Consider the following 23661-nt stretch of genomic DNA (forward strand, 5'->3'; position numbering starts at 1 on the left):
CCTCTCACCTCCTCTGCCACACCTGCAAGCCCAGTTCTGGGTTTACATCTCACCTGGAAGGGAGATGCTGAAGAGGGCAAAGTCTGCCTTTTGCTGGTAGTAAAGCCTTCCAGCAGCTTCCTGGCACTCCTGATGGGACCCAACAAGCTCACCAAGACCCCCAAGGCCTGTACCATCTGGGTCCTCTTCCAACCCAATTTTCTCCCTCTCTCCTTCCTGCCTCTGTGGCTCCCATCACGTAGGTCTGCTTGCTGGGCCAGGAACCCAAGGTCTCAGGGTCTTTGCCCTTGCTCCTTCATATATTCACTTTGTCACTTTGTTCAGGTCTTTGTCAAAGGTCACCTCCTCAGGGAGGCTTTCCTTGACCACCCTATATAAAATAGCACCCCAAGTGCCCCGCACTGCCTGTGTCCTACTTCTCCACCGCACGTGTCACTACCTGACATTTTATTCTGTATTTATTTGATTTTTGTTAGTCGCCCTGCCCTGCACCTCCCAGAAACTGGTATCTCCTTTCCAGGGTGATTTCCTGCCTCCCCAACCCACAGACATTTCTACCTCTAACCTCACTGATGTCTACAATTCACCTTTGAGCCTAACCCTTGCAGGGGATGCATGTGCTTCACTTGCAAGGTTGGAGGAGGTGGAATAAGTAGACTCTGGGCAGGAAGGGACTTCCTTTCATCCACTTACCGACTGGCACCCTTGCCAGGAGAGACATGCCTGAACCCCACAGCTGGAAGGTCAACATGCAGGCCAGGGAAATCCCATTAGTGAAAATCCCATCTTCCATCTGGCCCAGCAATGCCAGCCACTGAGCAGAGAGGCCCAACTAAAATATCAGGTGGGACCCTTCACAGAGGCCATTAGTGGGAGGTGACGCTGTTATTTCCAGGGCCCTGTCTATATGCTGCACACAACAGAATGAACCCTGAGGAGGAGGCCACCGGACTACAAATCTGTCAGGCTGGCCTTTCCTAATCCATGGGCCTCCTCGGTTGCTGAGAGGCTCACCAAATGCTGATGCTGTTATCTAAGGCTTGAAAGTCAGACAGACGTAAATTCCGCAGCGAAATCTGTTCCCAGAAGGAACGTGGCATTAACACTTTTGATTAAGCTGGGGGTGTGAGGGGGAATGGAGCTATGCTCCGCCTTCTTGTGACCTTCCCCTCCCCACAAACAGCAGTGCCCACCTTCTGGCCTTGTGGTCCTTCGGCAATACCAGAGAGCTGGGGCAATTCTGACCAGGCTCCTAGGAGCCTGTTTTGTGTCTGGGAAAAATGTCGGGAAGGGAGGCAAGGAGACAGAACACTGCGGTTGAAATCAAGTTTTGTTTATGCAGATGCAAATGCCTTTGGAGAAGTCCAGCTGGTGTGCTAGGTCAGCACCGACATCCTCAGGGCAGGGAGAGGAAGCAGCAGCCATCCTATCAGGCACGAAAAAGAACCCCAGCTTTATAGGAGAAGTGCCCCAGAAGACTTTTTTTCTAAATACCAGGCCTCCTCTAGAAACTGCAAACAGTTTGCAACTTTTCAAGCCACCATCTGTGTCATCTGTCACTCTGCCCCCCACCTATCTCTCTTAATCTTTTTTTTTTTTTTTTTTTTTTAAGAATTTTTTTTTTTTTTTTTTTCTCCCCAAAGCCCCCCCGGTACATAGTTGTGTATTCTTCGTTGTGGGTTCTTCTAGTTGCGGCATGTGGGACGCTGCCTCAGCGTGGTCTGATGAGCAGTGCCATGTCCGCGCCCAGGATTCGAACCAACGAAACACTGGGCCGCCTGCAGCGGAGCGCGCGAACTTAACCACTCGGCCACGGGGCCAGCCCCTCTCTTAATCTTATAAGTGGCATATCCACCTCTCCCTTTAGCTGGCTGGAGCCTGGGCCCTGCTTGCCTTAAGCCCCTGTTCTCCCAGAAAGGAGTGCGTGAGGCTTACAGGTGCCTGCATCTGTATGGCTGCAGCAGGGCTGTGTCCCTGCCGGCTGTCCCCTATGTCGAACAAGCCAATGGAAAGAAGCAGGAATGCCCCTTCCCTTGCCTGAGCTGGTCTCACTTTGCAAGTTAGGTCTCATCACAGATACACTGTCTTTTAATTCTCTTCTCTGAGAACTTTGGTTTTCAGAGCAATTTATCATCCCCAGGAAAAGCTTCAAAAGCTCTCCCTCCTGTCCTGTTACAGAAGACAAGGGACTTGAGTGACAACAACCCAATGCCATGTGTGGATTGTGTTTGGATCCTGATTTGAACAAACCAGCTGTCACAGATCACCCTTGAGAAAAGTGGGGACATGTAAGTATCAAATGTGTATCCAGATATTAAGGAATTATTATTGATTTTGCAGGTGTGATAATGGCACAGTGATCATATTAAAAAGAAAGTCCTTATCAGAAATTCATGCTGAAGAAGTTATGAGTTAAGGAAGTCTGAAGTTTGCTTTAAAATACTCCAGAAAATGTAGTGGTGGAGGATGGAGGAGAGAGGACTGGCCACACCTTGCTTACTCTTGAAGCAGGGTAAGAGGTACACGGAAGTCACTATACCATTCTTGATACTTCTGTGCAAGTTTTGAAGAAAATTTCCCATAACAAAAAGTTAAAAACAAAAACTCTCCATCTTTTTAATCTCTGTAATCTCCTCTTTAATCTCCATTTAACAGTTCCAGGTCCCTGACTCCAATCTGGGCTCATCCTCACCCCTCCAAATTCTACTGGGCACCTTCTCCACAAGGTTACAGCTTGGGGGTGTCAGTAGTGGGGAGACCTTCCTTGAGAAGGTTCGCTCCCTGCCGCCCCTCTCACCCTTTCTCCCTCAGAGTTTGTCTCTCCCCTGTTTTCTGGACTATTAGGTACCTCTATTTTATCACTCCCCACAGCTTTTCCTGTCTCCCGTTTGATTGGGCCCCATCTGTCCTAACACTGAGTCTTTTATTCAGGGATTTTTCTTGTCCTTATCTGTCACCTCCCTATAGAGGCAGAGCACAATCAGTGTTTGTTCAACTAAACTGGCTCCTTCTGCTCCTCAAATATGCCCACCACTGGGTTACCTCTCCAGCGCAAAGAATCTTCTCCACAGGCCAAGAGTTTCACAGACAGAGGAGAAAAGGCCCTTCAGTTCCACAGACATTTACAGAGGCCAACAGTGGAGGTGGTAGCTGGACACACAGCCACGTCCCACACGAGCCAATAGCGCTGTGTGATAGGGGGAGGCGGGGAGCCACCATCTTCATAATCGCCTGTGGGGAAGCGGGGGCTGTGGGAGAAGGGGACTCAGGGAGGAGACTCTGGCTTCTCTCGTCATTATTACTCTGCCCCATCCCTTTACTGCCAGCCTCCTGCATCCACAGAATTATCGGTTACCACACCATCCCCACCCTTCCCAGTGCAAAGCCAGGTAGTCATGAGACACGTGCATCTGCCTCAGAGCAGGGACAGGCTGCTGCCTTCTCCAAGCATCGGCTCTCCAGCGTCCTTGGGAATCCTGATTCAGGAAGACGTCACCCACTTACCCTCCCCTCCCCAATGGCCCAGGATGGCATTTGCACAGAGCACAGGGGCCAACCTTTCATTCACAGCCTCGTGAGTGAAAAATCCTCCATGACGGCAGAGGGGCCTGCCCACAGAGCAGCATCCCCCAGGCCTTCTTCTTTCTAGGTACCAGTGAAACATTCCACTCCCAACACCCTACCCCACTGTCATCAGCCCTGCTCTGCTCTTGACTCCACTGTTAAAATGCCAGCTGTAGGCACGTGGAGAAGAGCTAAACGGGTCCTCTGGCTGAGCACTCCACAGGCCTCCTGGGGCTCCCCTCGGCAGCAGGGTCTGGAGTTGGACCAGCCGGGTGACAGAGGAAGGTCACAGTCTTCTCTGATTTCCTTGAAAGACTTGGGGACATTTCCCAGTTCACTTCAACTTTTCTCTGGAATGTGTTAGTACAGAAAAGGGTCTGTTTATAAAACATCTAAATGAAAAGTAGTTACCAGCAATGACATGAACACAGAGGAGATGATTCCACTACTGTGAGGAAAACGACTTTTGGTTCTGACCCAGGCCTGGTAGGTGACTTTAGACAATCCTGTCTCATAAAGTGAGGGTGTCCAGTGGATGGGGTGTGGCACATGCCACCATTCTACAATGACTGCTTCTCACTCCCTTTTCCCAGTCTCCCTAATTCAAATCATCATCAGCATCTTACTCTTTTACTGCATTTTATTTTGACCTTCACAGGAAAGTTTGCCCTGAGTCGCTCAATCAGGGGCTTCCTTTCCTTAGGAAACCTGGCTTTATGGAGGTCAAGGTCTACTGACGTGGCCAAAGGGACCTTTCGTATTTGCAGAGTCTGATGACAAATGAGTACATCACATCCCATGTCAGGGCAGGTAAGTCCTTGGAGGGATTGTAGGTGTCATTTGTACCAATTCTCCCAGGCAGCGTATGGGATACAGGGCTTTGCCATCTCCCACTGATTCCAAGATGCACATTTTTGGATCTCTGAAATCAGGATGCATGTCCCAGTCAATGGTGTCCTATCATTGCCGTTGGTCTGAAGTGAATGAGGTGCTTTGGGAGATGACCACACTGCTTCTGCCAGCCACAGGGGCCACTCAGCCTCAGACTGTTAGATTCTCAGACATCAGAGTCTCTGCTTGAGGTTCTTTTGGACCACACTAATTGTGCAAATTCAGAAAGCAAAGCTGCATGAGTCCCACCGGCCTGGGGCTCCTACTCTCAGGGGAGACTTTTTCATCCCTCCACAAGTGTCAGGGCTGAGGCACACGTTTCCTTGCTGTCCCTCTCCGCATGTGGCTTTATTTCTCATTTACCCTCTCAGTGAGTGCATCCCAGCTTTGTGTGGGGTCTTCTATTGGACTTCCCACCTTGGGCTTTTTTTCTTTCTTACTTTTGGTACATAAAATGATGTATCTTATAATCAAGATTTCTTATATTTGACAAAAAAAGTTTCTGTTACAAATATATATGATATTTGAAATGATCCAGCACACTGATAGAAAAGGAGAGAGCACTTTGAAGAAATGGTTTCATAGGCTCGAAATCTCATGTCTCATCCTAAACCACTTCCCGTCTGTGCTGCTAACTAGGCATCTTCCCCCCAGCGTCTCGGGGTGTTGACTAGCCCAGTATCCATCATGGCGCCCCATGACTCTTGGGATAAAGGTAGAGCCCTTTAATAGAGCAAAGACATGCTGGTCCTGCCTCCTCTCCAGTCATGTCTACACCACACTCTTATTCTCTCCTCTCCAGCTTTCCTCTGTCCCAAACTTCAGCCTTCCATGGCCCCTCCCACCACAGAGCCCTGGCATGATGGGTCTGTTGGAACACTTCTCTCTCCCTGGTTTGCTTAGCTAATCTCAGCTCCAGTGTCACCGCCTCAGGGACGCCTTCCCTAACAAGATCAGATGCCCACTGCAGGCTCTTGCAGTGCTTCTCTTTCATAGCATATCTCCCAGTGGCAGTTCTCCATTGGTAGAACGTTCTTGATTAATGTTGGAATCTTTCACTGGACTGCGAACTCCGTGAAGACAGGAAACATGCCTGTTTTCACTCAACATTGTATCCCCAGTGCCAAGATAAGTGCCTGGCAGTTGGTAGATGCTCAAAAATTATTTGTGAATGGATAGATGGATGAATCTGCGTATAACCTGCCCTCTTAGCAGCCAGTAAATTCCTGGACCCTGGGACAGTTAGGGGAAGCAGAAAGAGCAACTGAGTCATTATCAGAAGCCTTCTGTTTTTGCCACTATTTTGACCTTGAGCAAATCACTTCTTTTCTGTTTTCTCAACTCCAAATTGGGAATAACATTGACCCTGACTATCTGATAAGGGTATTTTATGAGTCTGTGAAGGCACTTTACAACCATACAATCTGTTCCCCTACCCCAAGCTTCTAGCACAGCACTGGGCCCACACTCCATGCTCTGTCTGTGTGAGTTGGTTGACTGGCCCTCCTCCAGGAAAAGGGAGATGAGATCATACAGTCCTCAGGTAGCTGTGCTCAAAGCTTCGGGTCAAGAAGGGACCACGGAGCCTTGTGCTTCCCAATCTTAATGTCAACACTCTTCAAAAACTCTCATGGAGTTTCTCAGATCTCTCAGGGCCCAGTGCCCTGGGTTCACAAGAAAAGGAACCTTCTTGTTGAGTCCCTTTGGTCTTCATTCTCAACACAAAGTTGGGGCCCTTAGCCAGGGGAAAGAAGGAGAAGAGTGAGATGCTGCACCTCCCCTCCTGCTCCGCAGGCTGATCTTCAGATAGGGACAGGGCTGGATAGGGATAATGAACTATACCTTCTGGGACACACTTCTTTTTTAAATTTTTTGTGAGGAAGATTGGCCCTGAGCTGACATCTGTTGCCAATCTTTCCTGTTTTTGCTTGAGGAAGATTGTCCCTGAGTTAACATCTGTGTCAATTGTCCTCTATTTTGTATGTGGGATGCCACCACAGCATGGCTTGATCAGTAGTGTGTAGGTCCACGCCCAGGATCTGAAACTGCAAAACCCAGGAGGCCGAAGCAGAGTGTGTGAATCTAACTACTACGCCACTAGGCCAGCCCCCATACACACCTCTTGAGATAATTGTCTGAAGGTATGAGGCATTTCACCCAGAGCTGGCAGAATACATGAAGTTGCCTACTTTTCCTCTGGGATCTGACCTTTAATATTCAGGGGTATATTTACAGCAAAGTCTCACTATTTCATCCCATATGCCTTATCTTAGAGTTCAGTATCTTGGGTTTCTGTTTCATCTGTATCAACTAGCTGTGAATGACCCTGCGTAAGTCATTTTCCCTCTCTGAGTCAATTTCCTCATCAGTTACATGGAAATAATAGTCACAACAACAATAATACTACCCACCTTCCTCTCTCACAGAGCTCATTTAAGGATCACATGAGGTCAAAGACATAAGTACTTGCTAAGTGAAAAGTCAATGCAAACGAAAGGTAACATTTTCTCTGTGCATTTTAAATACCTGCTTCTATGGCTGGAAAGCACCAAGCTGACTTACTGTTATCCCTAGTTAACTCGAATATTACCCAAGATCTGCAAGCTGCAAGGCATGGGGGTGGGAGACATGAACAAATCCATCATCACAAATCAATTATCAAGCATCTCCCCAGGGCCAGCCATCTTCCCTCTGGAGAAGGGTACAGTGAGGGGCATTCATTCTCGATGGTTTTAACAGCTTGGCTGCCCTGCCAACACTCTCCCAGGAAATCAGGTTGGTGAGAGGAGGTGCAGGATGAATAATTAGCTAGCACCCTGTGATTCTGGATTCTGTGAAGAGGGTGGAAAGCTATGCTACAGACACACACCCCTGCACGATGATTCTAGCTGATGCTCCGGCATGGCAGTTGGGAACCAGCTTCTGCAAACCATCCAGGATGCATTATTGTCTGGATTCTGGTGCTCAGAGCTTCAAGTTGGCCAAGACTTCCTTGCTGCACAATCTGTTGAACAGCTCCACTAGGGACTCACTGGTGTCCCGGTGGAACACAGAGCCCAGGCCATCTATGCTCCTGCTCTCCAGCTGGAAGCTGCCCATCAGTTCCTGGACCCACTGTAGGTCTGCTGAGAGCTCTTGCCTCAGAGCCTCAAACTGCACCTGCAGATGGTCCAATTTCCTGGCCATGCTTCCGAGGCTGGACCCTGTGGCCTGGATGTCTTCTCGAAGGAGCTTCTTCAAGGACTCCACTTTGCGGAACTCATACCTGAGCTGGGACAGGTCCTGCCGGGCACTCTCGCTTTCCTCTCGGTACCAAGCCTCCTTCTCATTGTAGATGGAGACCAGAGCCTCCACATCATCCTGGATGGTATCATGGGCCTCTGCCAGGGCACGGCATCCCTGGTCCACCAGAGCCACGTCCTCTACCACGCGAGCAAAACGCTCAAAGTTGACATAGGTGTTGTTGGGGGGCATGCTTGAGTGGCATTTGAGAGTGTACTCTCTCAGGCGCTTGGTCTTCAGCTGGACAGGCTCTGTCTTCCGTTGTTCTGGGGCTCTGACTTCTCCTTTGTACTGGTGGGTGTTTAGACAGAAGAGTCAGAGTTAATTTGACACGTGCTCCAAAGGGCAGTACGAGGTGCAGGCAGAAGGCACACGAGCAGCCTCTTTGGCATTCACTGCGTGCGTCAGGACATGTGGAGGCCCAGGGTGGGATGAGCACCCCTACATACCGTAAGAAAGGTGGAGCAGTACGTGGGTGCCACCTGCATGCTCACTTCAGGACATGCTGGTCCACGGCCATTAGAGAGGGTCTCCACACGCATAGCATTTAGGGGTGCTTGCACAACAAGCAGGTTATAGCCAGGACTCTGCAGGCATCCACTCAAGGGCTGGAGCACACCAGGCATGGCTGACAGAGGGAGGCTGAGGGGCCTCTCTCCTTCAGCATCACTAGGTTCCTTGGGCCTCAGCAACACTCAGCACACTGAGCAGGGAAGCAGCCCAAGAGACTCCCCACCTCAGTGCTCTGGGCCCACCTCAAATGTAGAGGGCCTTGGCCTTCCCCATCCTTCAATGAGCAGATGAACCTGACCTTCTCCGAGGGCTGCAGCCCTCCCTGCTCTCCATCTCCCTTCTCATCTGCACCCTCAGATCACCCTCGCCAGCCACCTCATTTAATAATCCAGGTGAATGGGAAGTCTGGTGACGTCCCTGGGTGTGCACATCTCATCAGTCAGCAAAACTAGGGCCAGAATCCCAGTGTCCTGATCCCCCCCTGCTTTTCACTAGCACTTTACTGTACGTGATTAGACTGCAAGGCCCTCTGAAAAACCAGCAGCTGGAAGCCCGATTACAAAGTGGGTTAGGCAGGGATTCACCTTCGCGCCTCCACCCTCCCCAGAGGGATTGAAACTGCCCTGAGAGCAGCTGCCTCTCTTCCCCACCAGGCTCCATCTCAGAGCCCTAGTCCCTGAGGTGTCCAGGTGCCTGAGGAAGCTGGGTGACTGGTTTGACTGTCATCTTTTACTCAGAGCTCCAAAATCAGAAAGAAGGAGCCCTGGTTACAAGTTGTGGTTTTTAATTGTCATCGATCTCTCTCTACAACTGGGGAGTCCTGATTTCTGCTTGAGAATGATAGTGACATGTCCTCTGACAAAGAACACTTTGCAAGATGGCCTCAAAGAAAAAGGGTTTCGACTGAGGTTTGTGAGGGTTTCATTTCATAAGTCACCTCAACCTGTAAAACATAAACTTAAACTATAAACCTATTTGAACAAGCCCAGACCCTGCGGAGCCCCCGAGCAGCTTTCAGCTGTGCCCGAGGATCAGTGTTTCAAGCAAACGCCTTTCCATGGGCCCCCTGCATCCGGCCACTCTAGCCAGCCCTGGCAACACAGCAGGGACCTGCCTGCTCACTAGAACTCATCACTGTCCTTACCGTGATCCAGGGGTGTCTGAGAGCCTCTTCAATTGTGAGCCGTTTCCTGCAATGAAGATGAGAAAACAGTGATCCATGAGGACAGAAGCTGAGAGCGACAGTCTCTACTCTTATTCTTTTTAGAACTGCATTTTGGCATTTTTTGACTACTGCCATCACCAGAATAATGGGGGATACCAAGATGGACGAGGAACTGGCTGAATTCCCTACACTCCAGAGAAAGTGGTCCAGGCAGACCTCAATAGATTGACATTACATAAACCCTCGTCCTTGGTCCCAAAGTTGAAGGGTTTAACGCCATAGGAGAGTCCTAAGTGCTCATTCGAGCTTCCAGCTCTGCATTGCCAAACCTTTGGTCTCTGTTTTTCTATTTGTCTCCTAGATCCCTTCTCTGCCCTTCCCTGCTCTGTTCCCAGTAGGATGATCCTACCTAGCACCGCCCTTAGACAGGGAATTCCGGCCCCTGCACTTTAGAAGACCCCACTCTAGCCTTCTCTGAAGTCTGCGGGACTAAGAGGACACGGCCTTCTAGAGTGTGTGGACCTTCCCCCTGCCCCATCTAGGCCATTCTCTGGGCACCCAGCACCCTACAACCCCTAGCCTATCTCCTGCTTTGAGCCCATAGCTGCAGGGCTCCCGATTGGCCCTAAAGAAGGGGTAGGATTAGTATGTCTCCTATCCTCTCTCTTAATGACCCCTCTGAGCCTGCCTCCCCTTTCTCCCAGCTGAATTGGCTTGAAAATGCTGCCTTTTAAAAATTCTAGTTCTAGGTGCCTTTGGGAGACACTGCAAAAGATAATGAGCCCTAGAGAAACCCAAGCTGACTTCTAAACACACACACACACACACACACACGTACACACACAGAGTTATTTGCATTTCAGTAGGAAAAGAAAGCAGAAAGACTTGAGCAAACAAGACAAATGCCAAGTCTTAGCTGGTCCACACTTCTCAGCACCTGCCCAGATCAGACCACAATAGAGTGGATGACAGCCCGCGCAAAGTGGGGACAGACTGACAAGTCTTTGGGAGAGGCAATAGGAGGAGGTCAGTACCTGAGAAGCCAGTGCCTCTCTCTGTCCTCTTACCGGGTCTCTTTAACTAGAAGCTTCCGAATGAAGTCCTTGGCCAGCTCGCTGGTCTGGCTGAAGAATTCCTCATCAAAGTTGTAACTCACTGCTGTGATATTTGCCAGTGTTTCCTGCTTCGTGTCTCCCAGGAAAGGGGACGCTCCACTCAGGCTGAGTACAAAGAGGGAACATGTGAAGGTAGGAAGGTAGATGGAATGGGGAGATGCACTCAGGGACCCCTAACTCGTACTGTTGCATGGGGATGGGAGGCTCCTAGCAACAGTGCCTGGCCCCTCTGGGCAGCCAGTCAGCAGCCTTTTCTACTGGGTCCAATTCAATACACTTTATGGAGCTCCCAGTACTTAGTAGGAGTAGGACAGAGAGAAACTGTATCTTCAGGGGACTCAAAAAAGAGGGGAGAGAGACACAGGGGCATGGCTATTCATAATCCCCAGCAAAGCAGGGCAGAATATAACAGAAGGCCAGAAAGTGGGCTGGGGCAGAACAGGATAGAGGGGAGGTCCTGTGCAGGCTTCCTGGGAGAGTTGACATTTACATCAGTTGTGTCTTGAAGAATGAAGAGGTTTGTCACCAGTCAGAGAAGAAGATGGAAGGTCTTCTAGGCTAGTGGAGCAGCGTGAGCAAAGCCTGAGAACTGTGGAAGTGGATGGCAACTAGGGACCGGACGAGCGTCTGAGGTTCCCCTGCAGGGTTTGTCAAGGATGTGTCATCAAATAGTGACTCCCGAATCCACTGTCTCCTGACTCAAATTCCAGTTGCTTATGTGATACCTCTTCCCAGATGAGCCACTGTCCCAGAAGTCATTGGGCCCAAACTTCCCTCCATGCACTCCCTGCCTTGATTAATGTCACTTCACAAATGTACCCAAGCTAGAAACACAGCCACCACCTCTGACTCTTCCTTCCATTCCCTCACATCTAACTGGCCAAAAATTCTTATTGGTTTCATTTACGAAATATCTCTTAAAGGTCATCCCTATCTCCACTGATGCTGTCTTAGCATGGTAGCAGCAAGGTGCACTGGGAGAAATTTGATATTTCAATCCTGGGTTTGAATCCCAGCTCTGCCACTCATGTGTGAACCTGGGTAAGTTACCCAAGCGGAGCTTCAGTTTCCTCATCTGTAAAATTAAGAAAATAAAAGTCTCCACCTCATATGATTGTTATGAAGAATAAATATATAAAAAATGTTCCATGCAACCCTGGTCCATACTAAGAGCTCTGGAATTGATGGCCATTATTATTGTCATTGTCATTATTATAGAAGAACCTTCTACCACTCCTAATTTTCTATAGGATCACATCTAAACTCCCAAGCAAGGCATCAGAAGTTGGTCCCTACCACATGCTCAGTACATTTCACCATACTAAACATACTCACTTTTCCTTTCCTCAGCAGGACAGCTCTTCCCTCCTTTTCCACCTGGAGTATTAACCTCATTCTGTATACCCCAGTTCAAATCTCTCTCTTCTTAAACTTCTGCAGCCCCAGCAAACCAGTGGCTCTCCCATCTGTTCCAGCATAACCTCTAGCATAACCTTGGTCCCACCAGGTGACAGTTACCTGTCTCCCTCCGACACAGGCAAGCAGGGCAGACTGTATCCTCATGTCAGTATTCCAAGTGCATGGCACAGTGCCCACCATGAAGCAGGCAGTCAATAAACTGTGTGGAATTCAATGAGCTACAAGAAGGCTACATGTCCTGTAAACACTGGAATTCCTTAGTATTTCAGTATGGAAACCAGAGTTCTGAAGAAATCAAGGTTTCAAAGATCTGACTTAATAGATCTGGGGTGGGGCCTGGGGCATGATGGGTATTAAAAGGTCTAATGAGCAGCCAGGGTTGAGACCCTCTGCTGCAGTGCAGGGGGTCCACCACATCATACAGAGCTCCCAGTCCAAGTGCTGCTGGAAGACGCAGAGAACTGGTTTATGTGGTGTTGAGAGAATGATCCCCTTAGCTGTTGAGCTCTGGTGTCCCCTGTCCCCTCTGACTATGGGCTGACTCTTACCCAGTTTGCCATAAAAACAGCATGTTCCAGAGAAGTCAAGAGTACAATCCCACTTACAATCACAACAAAAAGAATAAAATATCTAGGAATAAATTTAACCAAGGGGGTAAAGAACGTATACAATGAAAAGTATAAGACATTACAAAAGAAATCAATGATGACATAAAGAAATGGAAAGATATTCCATGCTCATGGATTGGAAGCATAAACATAGTTAAAATGTCCATATTACCTAAAGCAATCTACAGATTCAATGCAATCCCAACCCAAATCCCAATGACAGTCTTCACAGAAATAGAACAAAGAATCCTAAAATTTATGTAGAACAACAAAAGACCCCGAATAGCCAAAGCAATCCTGAGAAAGAAGAACAAAACAGGATGTATCACACTCCCTGACTTCAAAATATACTATAAAGCTATAGTAATCAAAACAGGATGGTACTGGCACAAAAACAGACACATAGATCAATGGAATGGAGTTGAAAGCCCAGAAATAAAACCACACGTCTACAGATAGCCAATCTTTGACAAAGGAGCCAAGAACATACAATGGAAAAAGGAAAATCTCTTCAATAAATGGTGCTGGGAAAACTGGACATGCAAAAGAATGAAAGCAGACCATTGTCTTACACCATACACAAAAATTAACTCAAAGTGGATTAAAGGCTTGAATGTAAGACCTGAAACCATAAAACTCCTAGAAGAAAATATAGGCAGTACACTCCTTGGCATTGGTCTTAGCAGTACCTTTTTTATTTTACTTTATTTTGTTATTTTTTTGAGGAAGATTAGCCCTGAGCTAACTGCTGCCAATCCTCTTCTTTTTGCTGAGGAAGACTGGCCCTGAGCTAACATCCATGCCCATCTTCCATCTACTTTATATATGGGATCCCTACCACAGCATGGCTTTAGCCAAGCAGTGCCATATCCACACCCGAGATCTGAACCAGTGAACCCCGGGGCCACTGAGAAGCGGAATGTGCAAACTTAACTGCTGCGCCACTGGGCTGGCCCCAGCAGTATCTTTTTGAATACCATGCCTACTCAGACAAGGGAAACAAAAGAAAAAATAAACAAATGGAACTACAACAGACTAAAATGCTTCTTCAAGGCAAAGGAAACCATGAACAAAACAAAAAGACAACCCATGAACTGGGAGAAAATATTTATAAATCATACATCCAACAAGGGGTTAATTTCCAAAATATATAAAGAACTCATACAACTCAACAACAAAAAGACAAACAAGCCGATCAAAAAATGGACAGAAGATATGAATAGACATTTTTCCGAAGAAGATATACAGATGGTCAACAGGCACATAAAAAGATGTTCAGCATCACTAATCATGAGGGAAATGCAAATCAAAACTACAATGAGATATCACCTTACAACTGTCAGAACAGCTATAATTAACAAGCCAAGAAATAACAAATGTTGGAGAGGATGTGGAAAAAAGGGAACCCTCATACACAGCTGGTGGGAATGCAAACTGGCGCAGCCACCATGGAAAACAGTATGGACATTTCTCAAAAAGTTAAAAATAGAAATACCATATGATCCAACTATCCCACTACTGATATTTATCCAAAAAACACAAAATCAGCAATTCAAAGAGATTTATGCACCCTTATGTTCACTGCAGCGTTATTCACAACAGCCAAGACGTAGAAGCAATGCAAGTGCCCATCGACGGATGATTGGATAAAGAAGATGTGGTATATATATATACAACAGAATACTACTCAGCCATAAAAAAAGACAAAATTGTGCCATTCGTGACTACATGGATGGACTTTGAGGGTATTATGCTACGGAAATAAGCCGGACAGGGAGAGACAAACACCATAAGATTTCACTCACGTGGAAGATAAACACACAAGGATAAGGAGCCCAGATTAGCAGTTACCAGAGGGGAAGGGGGTAGGGGGAGAGCAAAAAGGGTAAAGGGGCACATACGTATGGTGATGGATAAAAACGGTGGTGAGCACAATGCAGTCTATACAGAAACTGATATATAATAAAGTACACCTGAAGTTACACAACGTTATAAGCCAATATGACCTCAATTTAAAAAAAAACCCACAGGATTTTCCAGATGTGCTGTGAAGGGACAATGGTTGGGAAGCAATGATGGAATAAACACCTATTAATCAGCCATGTCTTATGTGCCAGAGCAGCGCTGGGAAACTTACACATGTCGGCTTATTTAACCCTCACAATGCACCTGTAGCGGGAAGTTTGCAATTCCTAATTTTCTGATGAGAAAAACAGGCTGAGAGGTTAAGTATCTGCCCAAGACCAAAGAGATGGAAAGTGACAGATCTACTACACACGGGGCTACACAGGAAATCTCTGCTTAAGCAACTTAATACTTCAGGGACAGGAAAGAGAGACTCCAGGCAAAAAGGAGGAGAGAATGAAAGAGCTGGGGAAAGGGAGGGAGAAAGAGAGAGAAGGAAGAAGCAGGATCAGGGAAGGTACGGCAGCTGGAGAGCTGTCTCAAGCCTTCCGAGTGAAAATGGACATTCTCATAGGAAGCCTCAGCCTGGGTGAGGCTGAGGGGTGGGTCCCTGGCCAGGGTGGGGATGCAGACACAGGCTGCACAGATGGAGGGCCACAGGCTTCTCCCCTGGGTTCCTGCTCAACCTCAACCCCAGGGTCAAAAGTATGAAATGGTGCTAGGAGCGCTTAACTTCAGGTTTGCTGTGTGGATTGAATGCATTTGGCTCATAGTAAATGAGCAAATCAGTAAAATCAGTAAATGTCAGTCTGTCTGTCTGTCTGCCTGCCTCTCTCTCATTCCTCCCGGTTTCCCTAGATCTAAGTGGGTCTGGGCCCCGGGATCAGGGATACTCACAGGATGTAGGTGATGACGCCTATGCTCCTGCAAAACAAAGAACAGTCAAGTCAGGGTTCCTGGCTCTAATCACAGACCGGCAACGGCCTCCTCGCGTGGTTCTCAGGGGAAGTGGTCACTTGCCCCTCTACGGTGACCTCTGGATGTGATTTTAAGCCCCATGCCTCTCTCCGTCCACTCTTCAGCAGCAGCCTGGGACGTGTTTGGGGTCATTGGGCTCTGGACATTGAGTCTGAGGACCCAAGTTCAAGCTCAGACTCCTGCACTTGCAGGCTGTGATTGGGGCAAGTCCTTCATCCCTCTGAGCCTCTTTCTCCTCATAAAATGAGGAGAATGATAACTACCTCAGACAACTGCTGGGAGGATTTTAGAAAACCAAGTAATCAAAGTGCTCGGCCAACTGTAAAGCACTGTCCAAACGAAATGAGTCCTACCTGCGCAGAGAATCAACCACTGTGGTATCCCCTGACCCAACCCGGCGCCTGGAACACGACAGGCTCTCAGTGGTCCCCTGGTAGACTGACTGAATGACCTAGTGTGACTATTATCTCTATTATGGCTGTGGCAGGCCTCAGGGGTGAGCCTGAACCTCCAGCCTCACCTCTCCCCTTGTCCTCTGCCTCAGCCATGTTCTAACCATCCTCAACTCCAGGCCCAGCTGCCCCCCGCTGCCCAGGCCACAAGTCCTGCAAACCTGGAGCAGCCAGAGGCTCTGAAAGGTGAGTGTGGAGAAAGGGGATTCAGGGGCAAGGGGGATGTCAGCCAGAGCTAGGGTCTGAGGCTTTCTGCCCTTGGAAGGATCCCTAGGCCACCTGGGTGACCTGTACAACTTACCACATGTCAGCCTCCAGTCCCAGGGGCTCATAGTTCACAATTTCTGGAGCTGAAAGGAGCCATATCGAAGAGTCAGCAGGAGGATGAAGACGAGAAGAGATGGCTATAGGGAATTTTACGGAGTTTGGAGCCAAATGTCTCCATCCTAAGTCTCCACTAAGGAAAATCATAGGAGTGGATGGAGATAATCCAAGTCTAAGAATTTTGAGGAAGTTCCCTGTTATCCCGGTAGAAACCTTTCACAAAGAGGCCTTGACAGTGAGGAAGAAGGAAAGTACATGGGAAGAGCTGAGAAAGGAAGAGGAGGGTACGGAGAGGGAGACGCAGGAAGGAGAAATGGGGCCTAGCGACAAGGCCTGCTTTAAAACTCTGGCACAAACTAGTCAGGTCAGCGCTGAAGGGTGATGAAGAAGAAAAGAGGGCAGAGAAGGAATCCACACTATTTCTCCTCAGCTCTTTGAAGATAATATTCTATTGGACACTGGCTTCCATTATTGTTTTGAGCAGTATGATGTCAGTCTAATTATTGGGTTTTTAAAAAATAACTGCTCCATCTTTTCTCTCTGACTACTTTTAAGGTCTTCTCTTTGTCTTTGTACCCTAGAGTTTAACTATATTGTGTCTAGGTGTGGATTCATTTTTTTTTTCTGTTTAATATACATTATCCTTTCTGCATCTGGGGATGCATGTTTTTACCTAAGTTCTGAAAATACTCAGTCACTCTCGCCAAATATTGCTCCTCTATCATCTCTATTCCCTCTGCTGGGATGCCAAACAGACCTACCTTAGGCTTTCTTTTTTTACCCTCTTTTGCTTATCCTCTCTTTATGTATCTATGTCTTTGTCACTCTGTGGTACTCTAGACAATTTTTTTCAGCTTAGTCTTCCAATTCAATTCTCTCCTCAGCTGTGTGTAATCTGCTATTTAACCCATTTATTGAGTTTTAAATTTCCACAAGTATATATTGAATTTCTTTCTCTTTTTTTTTGGTGAGGAAGATTGTCACTGAGCTAACACTTGTGCCAATCTTCCTCTACTTTGTATGTGGGATGCCACCACAGCATGGTTTGAGTGGTGTGTAGGTCTGTGCCTGGGATCCGAACCAGCGAAACCTGGGCCACTGAAGTGGAGTGTGTGAACTTAACCATTAGGCCACCAGGCTGGCCCTATTGAGTTCCTTAAAGTTCTATCCGATTCTTTTCAGAATTTGCCTGGTCATTTTTGACAGTCTCTTGTTGCTTGCTCATTCTTGTGATTCTACCTTTTTTTATATATATATACATTTCATTTATTTTATAGTCAACGGTAGATAATTTCAGTATCTTAAGTCTTTGAATATCTGAATCTTGCTAGTCTCTAACTGAAATGCCAATATGCGCACTTGCCTGTAGGAGAGGTCCTCCTATTGAATTTTTTCGCTCCTCACAGCTCCAACTCTAAGTTAATTTCACTGGCTTTTGGGGGTGGGACAGGTGATGCTAAAGGAATTACTACCTTTAAAGATGTCTCTTATTTCCTACGAGCCCAGAATTGCATTAACGAGAATATTTTTCTCAAGAATCCAGTTTTGGGGGTCAGCCCTGTGGTCAAGTGGTTAAGTTCACGTGCTCCATTTTGGAGGCCCGGGGTTTCACCAGTTTGGATCCTGGGTACAGACATGGCACTGCTCATCAGGCCATGCTGAGGCGGCGTCCCATATAGTACAGCCAGAAGGACCTACAAGTAGAACATACAACTATGTACTGGGGGGCTTTGGGGAAAAGAAGAAGGAAAAAAAAGAAGATTGGCAACAGATGTTAGCTCAGGTGCCAATCTTTTAAAAACAAAAAGGAATCCAGTTTTGTAGTGAGAGGCTTTTGGAAACTGGGTCCACCACGCTCCTGAAACCTGACACTAACTTTTTAACCCTGAGTCTCAAGAGGAAATTTCAAAGGAATGGTGGGAGTAGCGAGGGTGGTTACAACCTGTTTCTCAGGAGTCTTGGGTAAAGAAAGTCATCACAATTTGGGCAGAGGCTTAGAGAAGTCACCCTATGTATATAAGGTGCAAATAAAAGCAATTCTGGACTGGAGTGAGTGATACTGGCTCATGAGAGTCAACTGTGTGCATCTCTTCCCAACTCCAAATTCAGTGACAACATATTGGTAGCTTAAAATTGGCAAATACTATAAATTAGGGTTTTATTTTGTCTTGAGACCTGGTTGTTAGACATTTACCACCATACCACTGGGCAAAATCCTCCACAGTCTGGCCCCACCCAACAATATCCGACTCGTACAGCCAGTCTGGTAGAAACTCTCTGGTCCATCCAGAGTGGACAGTGGTTTGTCCCCGATAGATGCACTAATTCTGGCCCTACCCCTCTGCTATCAATGACTGAACCTGGATGTGCTCCTCCTCTATCCTAGCTCCTTCCCAGCCCTCTTCAGACACTTCTCCCACCCACAACACCAGCCCCTTGTCCCTTACTTACTCAAGGCCTTGACTGATCCCACTGACTTTGCCAGAGTGGGTATCTTGTTTGAACAGTCTTTCAGAGCTGTCTATATCACCTGTTTTACAATTAATCACATCCTGTCTTGTGACACCTCTTCATTATTGCTCTGAATTTCTAGTTGAACCATTTATCGTTATTTCACACTTGGTATGAACTTAACTAAACAAACATAGTCATTTTTACCACATATGTGAATGGTGGGCTGCAAGTGCTGCCTAGGGACAAAGTGTGAGAATAGCTGTCTTGTACCCCAGGTTCAAGTGGCTCTGCCATCAACTCATTGTGTGATCTTGGGTGTGTCATTCTGAGTGTGACTCCTTACTGTCATCTTCCTGACCACCTCTTTCCCCTGACCAGCCAGCTTCCTGTTGACAACACTCCCCTCCTCTAGACCAACCACACGGCTCACACTTCTCATATCTGTCATATGGTAGGTGAAGAATAACCACTGGTTGACCTTAACTAAAATCCCCCAGCCCTCCAATTCCACATTTGTTAAACTAGACCAGATGATCCTTCCAGCACTCTTATTTTGTGGTTTGATGTGTTGTTTCCACAACTAAACTGTAAGCCCCTTGGGGGGCAGGGTTTTCTTAGGAAGAAAACCCCACGTAATGGAAAGAGCACAGGCTTTGTTGCTGGATGTATCTGTTTACAAATCTCAACTCCACCACCTACTGGTTGTTTTCTTGAACAAAGAACTTGATAGAGAAAATAACTATATCTGCTTCATGAGGTCATTTGAGGATTAACTGAGATAATGTCTGTAGAGCACCAGGCATAGTGCCTGGCACACAGAGAGCTTCCTTTGCCCTGGGTCTGTGGGGTCTCTCAGCACCATTCGATAGTGGCTGCAGAGCTGGTATGTATGGCCTGAAAATCTGTCAGGGTGGATGATCTGACACATTCTGTCTTCCTTTTCGATTAGACTGTGGTCAGAAGTTTCAGCGCCCAGGTTTTGAAGAGACCATGCCTTCCCTCCATTTCCAAGGCCACTCCAACTCCCAAAGCAGAGAGAGGGGGTTCTCAACTCTCATTCCTTACCCTCCGCCAGGCTGTTTCTTTGTGACCTCCAACCTGCAGCCCAAGCCCCGGGAGGGGGTTTCTGGGGCCTGGGCCAAGGGTGAGAGAAACAGATAGAAGAGAGGTAGCCAGAGCCCTGCTGGAGCTGGGCCTCAGGGCATGAGTAAAGGCCAGGCACACAGGAGAGGCGAGTGGGTGGATCTGGCACCTGGCAGATGATTTTCCTTTTCCTTTTCAGGAAATCAAAAGGACTCCAGAGAAAGTTGAGTCTATGGGAATGCAAGAGGGCGAGGTAATTTTAAATCTTCACAATAAACTTATCTAAGAGCAGGAGGTGGAGCCAGCTCTGGGGCATTTAACTCTGCAAAGGCCTTGAGCCCCACCTGTGCTCCCCCTGCCCCACTGGGCGCTCAAAGCCAGCAACTGGACCCACACCCAGAGGCCCAGCAAGACATTTTCTTCCCCACCCATCAGGTTTCTAGAGGTCCCCAAGGTGTCATCTCATCCCAGAGGCCACAGCCCCAGACACAGGATTTCTTCTGGGATTTCTCTACATTTTGATCCTGGATTCCCAGCTGAGAGAGAAATAGGCCTAAAACTCACCAACAAATTCTGGCGTCCCAAAAATGTTCTTAAATTCAACTCCGTCTTCTATTTCATGAGCCAGGCCAAAGTCAATCAGCTTGATGTGTGGAATGGGAATATTCTTGTCTAACAACATAATGTTTTCTGGCTGGAGAACAAAAGAAAAGAAGCAAAGGAAGAAAAGAAAAGATGGTAATTAAAGCCTTGTTTTGTGTTTTTGCTTCGGGTTTGGGGTGGGTTTGGCATTCCTTTTTAGGAGACTAAAACAGTATAAACTCTGTCTTGTTTTTGTGTCCTCGGTCTTCTCCTGTGAACTCAAAACAGGCATAGTGCTGAGGGGAAGGCCTGGGTTTTACCAAACCTGCTGCTTACAGCAGGACTGGAGACTTTAATCCCCTTTCTGTCTCTGACGGGCAGATCCCTTACTGCAGTGCCTCTGTTTCCCCATCTGTCAAATGGGGCCAGGGAGAACCTGCAGCATTTTCTGTAGACGAAACCACCGCCTCTGTGTGAGTGTGATGGGGGCAGGGGTGTTGTAGCTTAGTCTCGGCTTACGCTTGGCTTATTGACCTTTGTCTTCCTGACCACCTCTTTCCCCTGGCCAGCCAGCTTCCTGTTGACAACACTCCCCTCCTCTAGACCAACAATGCAGCTCACATTTCTCTATGTGTTTAACTAATTTTGGCCCCCAGCAGGACACAGGAAAAAATGCACCTGATTTCCAGGGAAAATACCAGCTGCCCAGGCTATTTCCAGCTCAGCAAGCAGCTCCCAGAACTGACACAACAATGTGGGTGTGTGTTGGTAGGGGGACAGACTTGCCCTGGCCTCACACACCCTAGGGCCCCAGTGAGGCTAGAACAGGAACCTGAGCCCATCTTTCTCACTCTCGCTCAACCGCTCAGAGTACACTGTGGGTGAGCAGGTCCCTCTGCTTCGCCCTCCTTCCTCCCACTCCCCACCGTGACTGTCCTGCACTCCACTCAAAGTGGAATGTCCTGAAAACATACAGCCACACAGACACTTGTACACCAATGTTCACAGCAGCATATTCATAATAGTCTTAATGTGGAAACAACACAAACAGCCATCAGCTGATGAGTAGATAAACAAAATGTGGTACATCCATATAATGGAATACTATCTAGCCATAAAAATGAATGAAGGCAAATTAAAAAATAAAAAGGAATGAAGTACTGATCCACACTACAGCATGGATGAGCCTTGAAAACATTATGCTAAGTGAAAGCATCAGTCACAAAAGACCACGTATTTTATGATTCCATTGACACAAAAATATCTTGAATAAGCAAATCCATAGAAACAGAAAGTAGATTAGTAGCTGCCTAGGACTGAGGGAATGGGGAGTGACTGATAATGGGCATGGGGTTTCTTTTTGGGGTGATGAAAATTTTCTAAAATTGATTGTGGTGTTAGTTGTTCAACCTTGTAAACTGTATACCTTAAATGGGTGAATTGTATCGTATATGACTTATATCTCAATAAAGTGGTTTTAAATGAATGAATGAATAAATAAACAAATGTTTAAGAAAATTGAATATCCCTGTTTCTCAAAGTGCTGAAGAATTTCCCACCTTGCACCTTTGCTCTCATCATTTGCTCTACCTGGAAAGCCTTCTGCTCAATCTCTCCCCATCAAAATTCTAGCCGGGCTTCAAAGTCTAATTCAACCCATCTACTCCTTGAAACTCTCCCTCCCCAGCACTGAGCCCCCCACCACCATAAGTGAATTCTCCCTCCCCCAGTCCCTTTCCTCCTTATTTGAACCTTTTCGTTATGACATTTGTCATGCTCTCCCTTGTCCAACAGTCCTTGCTGTCTTTGTCCCAGCACCCCAAGCGGATCCTCAGCTGGAGAGAGGATTCAGGTCTGCATCTTCACCCCCTGAGGCACAGAGCGCAGAGGCTGCCAGGCTGAGGGCGGCCGTAACTGTTAGCGGAACTGATTCTGGATCTGGACTGAAGACACTCTAGGCGCCCCGACTCCAAACTTCCCAGCTCCCTGAAGTCTCTGGGACCTCATGTCACAGTGGCTGGAAACTTACACTCAAGTGAGCTGGCTGAGGGCCCTCTCCTTTTTTAAAAAAATAAATAATACATTTCCTTTTGCATGTTTTTCAGCTTGTTTATTCTTTTTCCCCTCTGGAGAATTCTCTCAGCTTTATTTTGAAAAATGTGTCAAAGTCTTTTCCCAAAGCAGAGCAGATTCTTGGCTCTGCTGCAAGGAGAGTGGAGGGCAGGGAGAGGTCAAGAGACAGGCTCAGGTAGGGGCCCCACTCCAGTGCCCCGAAGCCAGCCCTCCAGTGGCTGCTCATGGACCCCAAGTGTCCTGGCACCCCATGTAGAGAGCTGTACCCTCCCCACTGCCCACCATCTCCCAGGCATCTCCCCACTGCCCACCATCTTCTCCTCCCTCCATCCCACCACATTCTTCAGTCACCTTACTGGGAACTGTCCTCTCCTCCAGGGAATGGCCCTGAGGCTTGTCTCTGGGGCTGAGGGGCCAGGCCCGGGTCTTTCTGACTATCACAGTGTGCTTGAGGTACAGGCACCACAACATGATACATGCTGAATGGGGATGGGAGCTGCAGTGGACAGAGGCAGACACACTGGACCTGATGATCCCCAGGACTATGGGGCAGTGGAGATGGGGGTGGGGAATGACAGGGAGGAAGGAAGAACAATTGGAGGCTGAATTCTCCCAGGTAGCACCACCCTGAGAGGTGAGACGGGTCCTAGCCTCACATCCTCTCACCTCTGTGGCCCACAGTCCAGGGGAAATAGCCTCTCCACTGGCTTGTGAGCAGCTCAGGGCAAAGCCATGTTTTCTCCCCTGAGTCCCACCTGTCCCCAGACCCCACCTCAAGAACCTAACACACAGCAGGTGACCTTTCCCCTGCTTGGAACACTGTCCCTGCACAGTCCCTACCCTAAATCTGGCTAATTCCATCCACATTTCAGTAAAATACTACCTCCTCCAGAAAGTCTTCACACACACACACACACACACACCACCTCCCCAGTTCCCATAACACTCTGTGCTTCTTCCACTGTCTTAGGGTGGTGGCTTGTTTATCCGTCTCCTGCAATGGGCTATGAACTTCTTGAGGGTTCTGTTTCTCTCATCTCCCCAAGCTTGGTATAGAGCCAGGCATCCACCAGGTGCTCAATAAATATTCCCTGAGCAAGGACAGGAGCCATTTGGTAAGCCCCTGCAATGTGCTCACCAAGCACATGACATACTTTCTACCTCACTGAGCCCTCTCAACTACCTGATGTGGTGGGGGTTATCATTCCTCTTTTTCAGAAAGGGAAGCTAAGACTGAAATACTGGCTCATGGA

The 23661-nt window shown here is 47.7% G+C and overlaps 1 protein-coding gene across 5 annotated transcripts in view; it reads right to left on the reverse strand.

Moving 5' to 3' along the window:
* DAPK2 (death associated protein kinase 2) overlaps positions 1–23661 on the reverse strand; it is a 116035-nt gene that overhangs the window by 6789 nt on the left and 85585 nt on the right. For 2 of the 5 annotated variants that reach the window (XM_046654514.1, XM_046654515.1), the window contains exons 5-10: positions 20318–20447; positions 16194–16242; positions 15360–15386; positions 10483–10635; positions 9395–9440; positions 7325–8028 (exon numbers count right to left, since the gene is read on the reverse strand). In XM_046654514.1, coding sequence (XP_046510470.1) covers positions 7420–8028; positions 9395–9440; positions 10483–10635; positions 15360–15386; positions 16194–16242; positions 20318–20447 — 1014 coding nt within the window. In that variant the 3' untranslated portion in view covers positions 7325–7419. Of the gene's footprint in view, positions 1–6442; positions 8029–9394; positions 9441–10482; positions 10636–15359; positions 15387–16193; positions 16243–20317; positions 20448–23661 lie in introns of those variants that run through there. The other 3 variants (XM_046654516.1, XM_046654517.1, XM_046654518.1) reach the window with 2 other exon arrangements.

Source organism: Equus quagga, chromosome 2, assembly GCF_021613505.1.
Source record: "Equus quagga isolate Etosha38 chromosome 2, UCLA_HA_Equagga_1.0, whole genome shotgun sequence".
Lineage (NCBI taxonomy): Eukaryota > Metazoa > Chordata > Mammalia > Perissodactyla > Equidae > Equus > Equus quagga.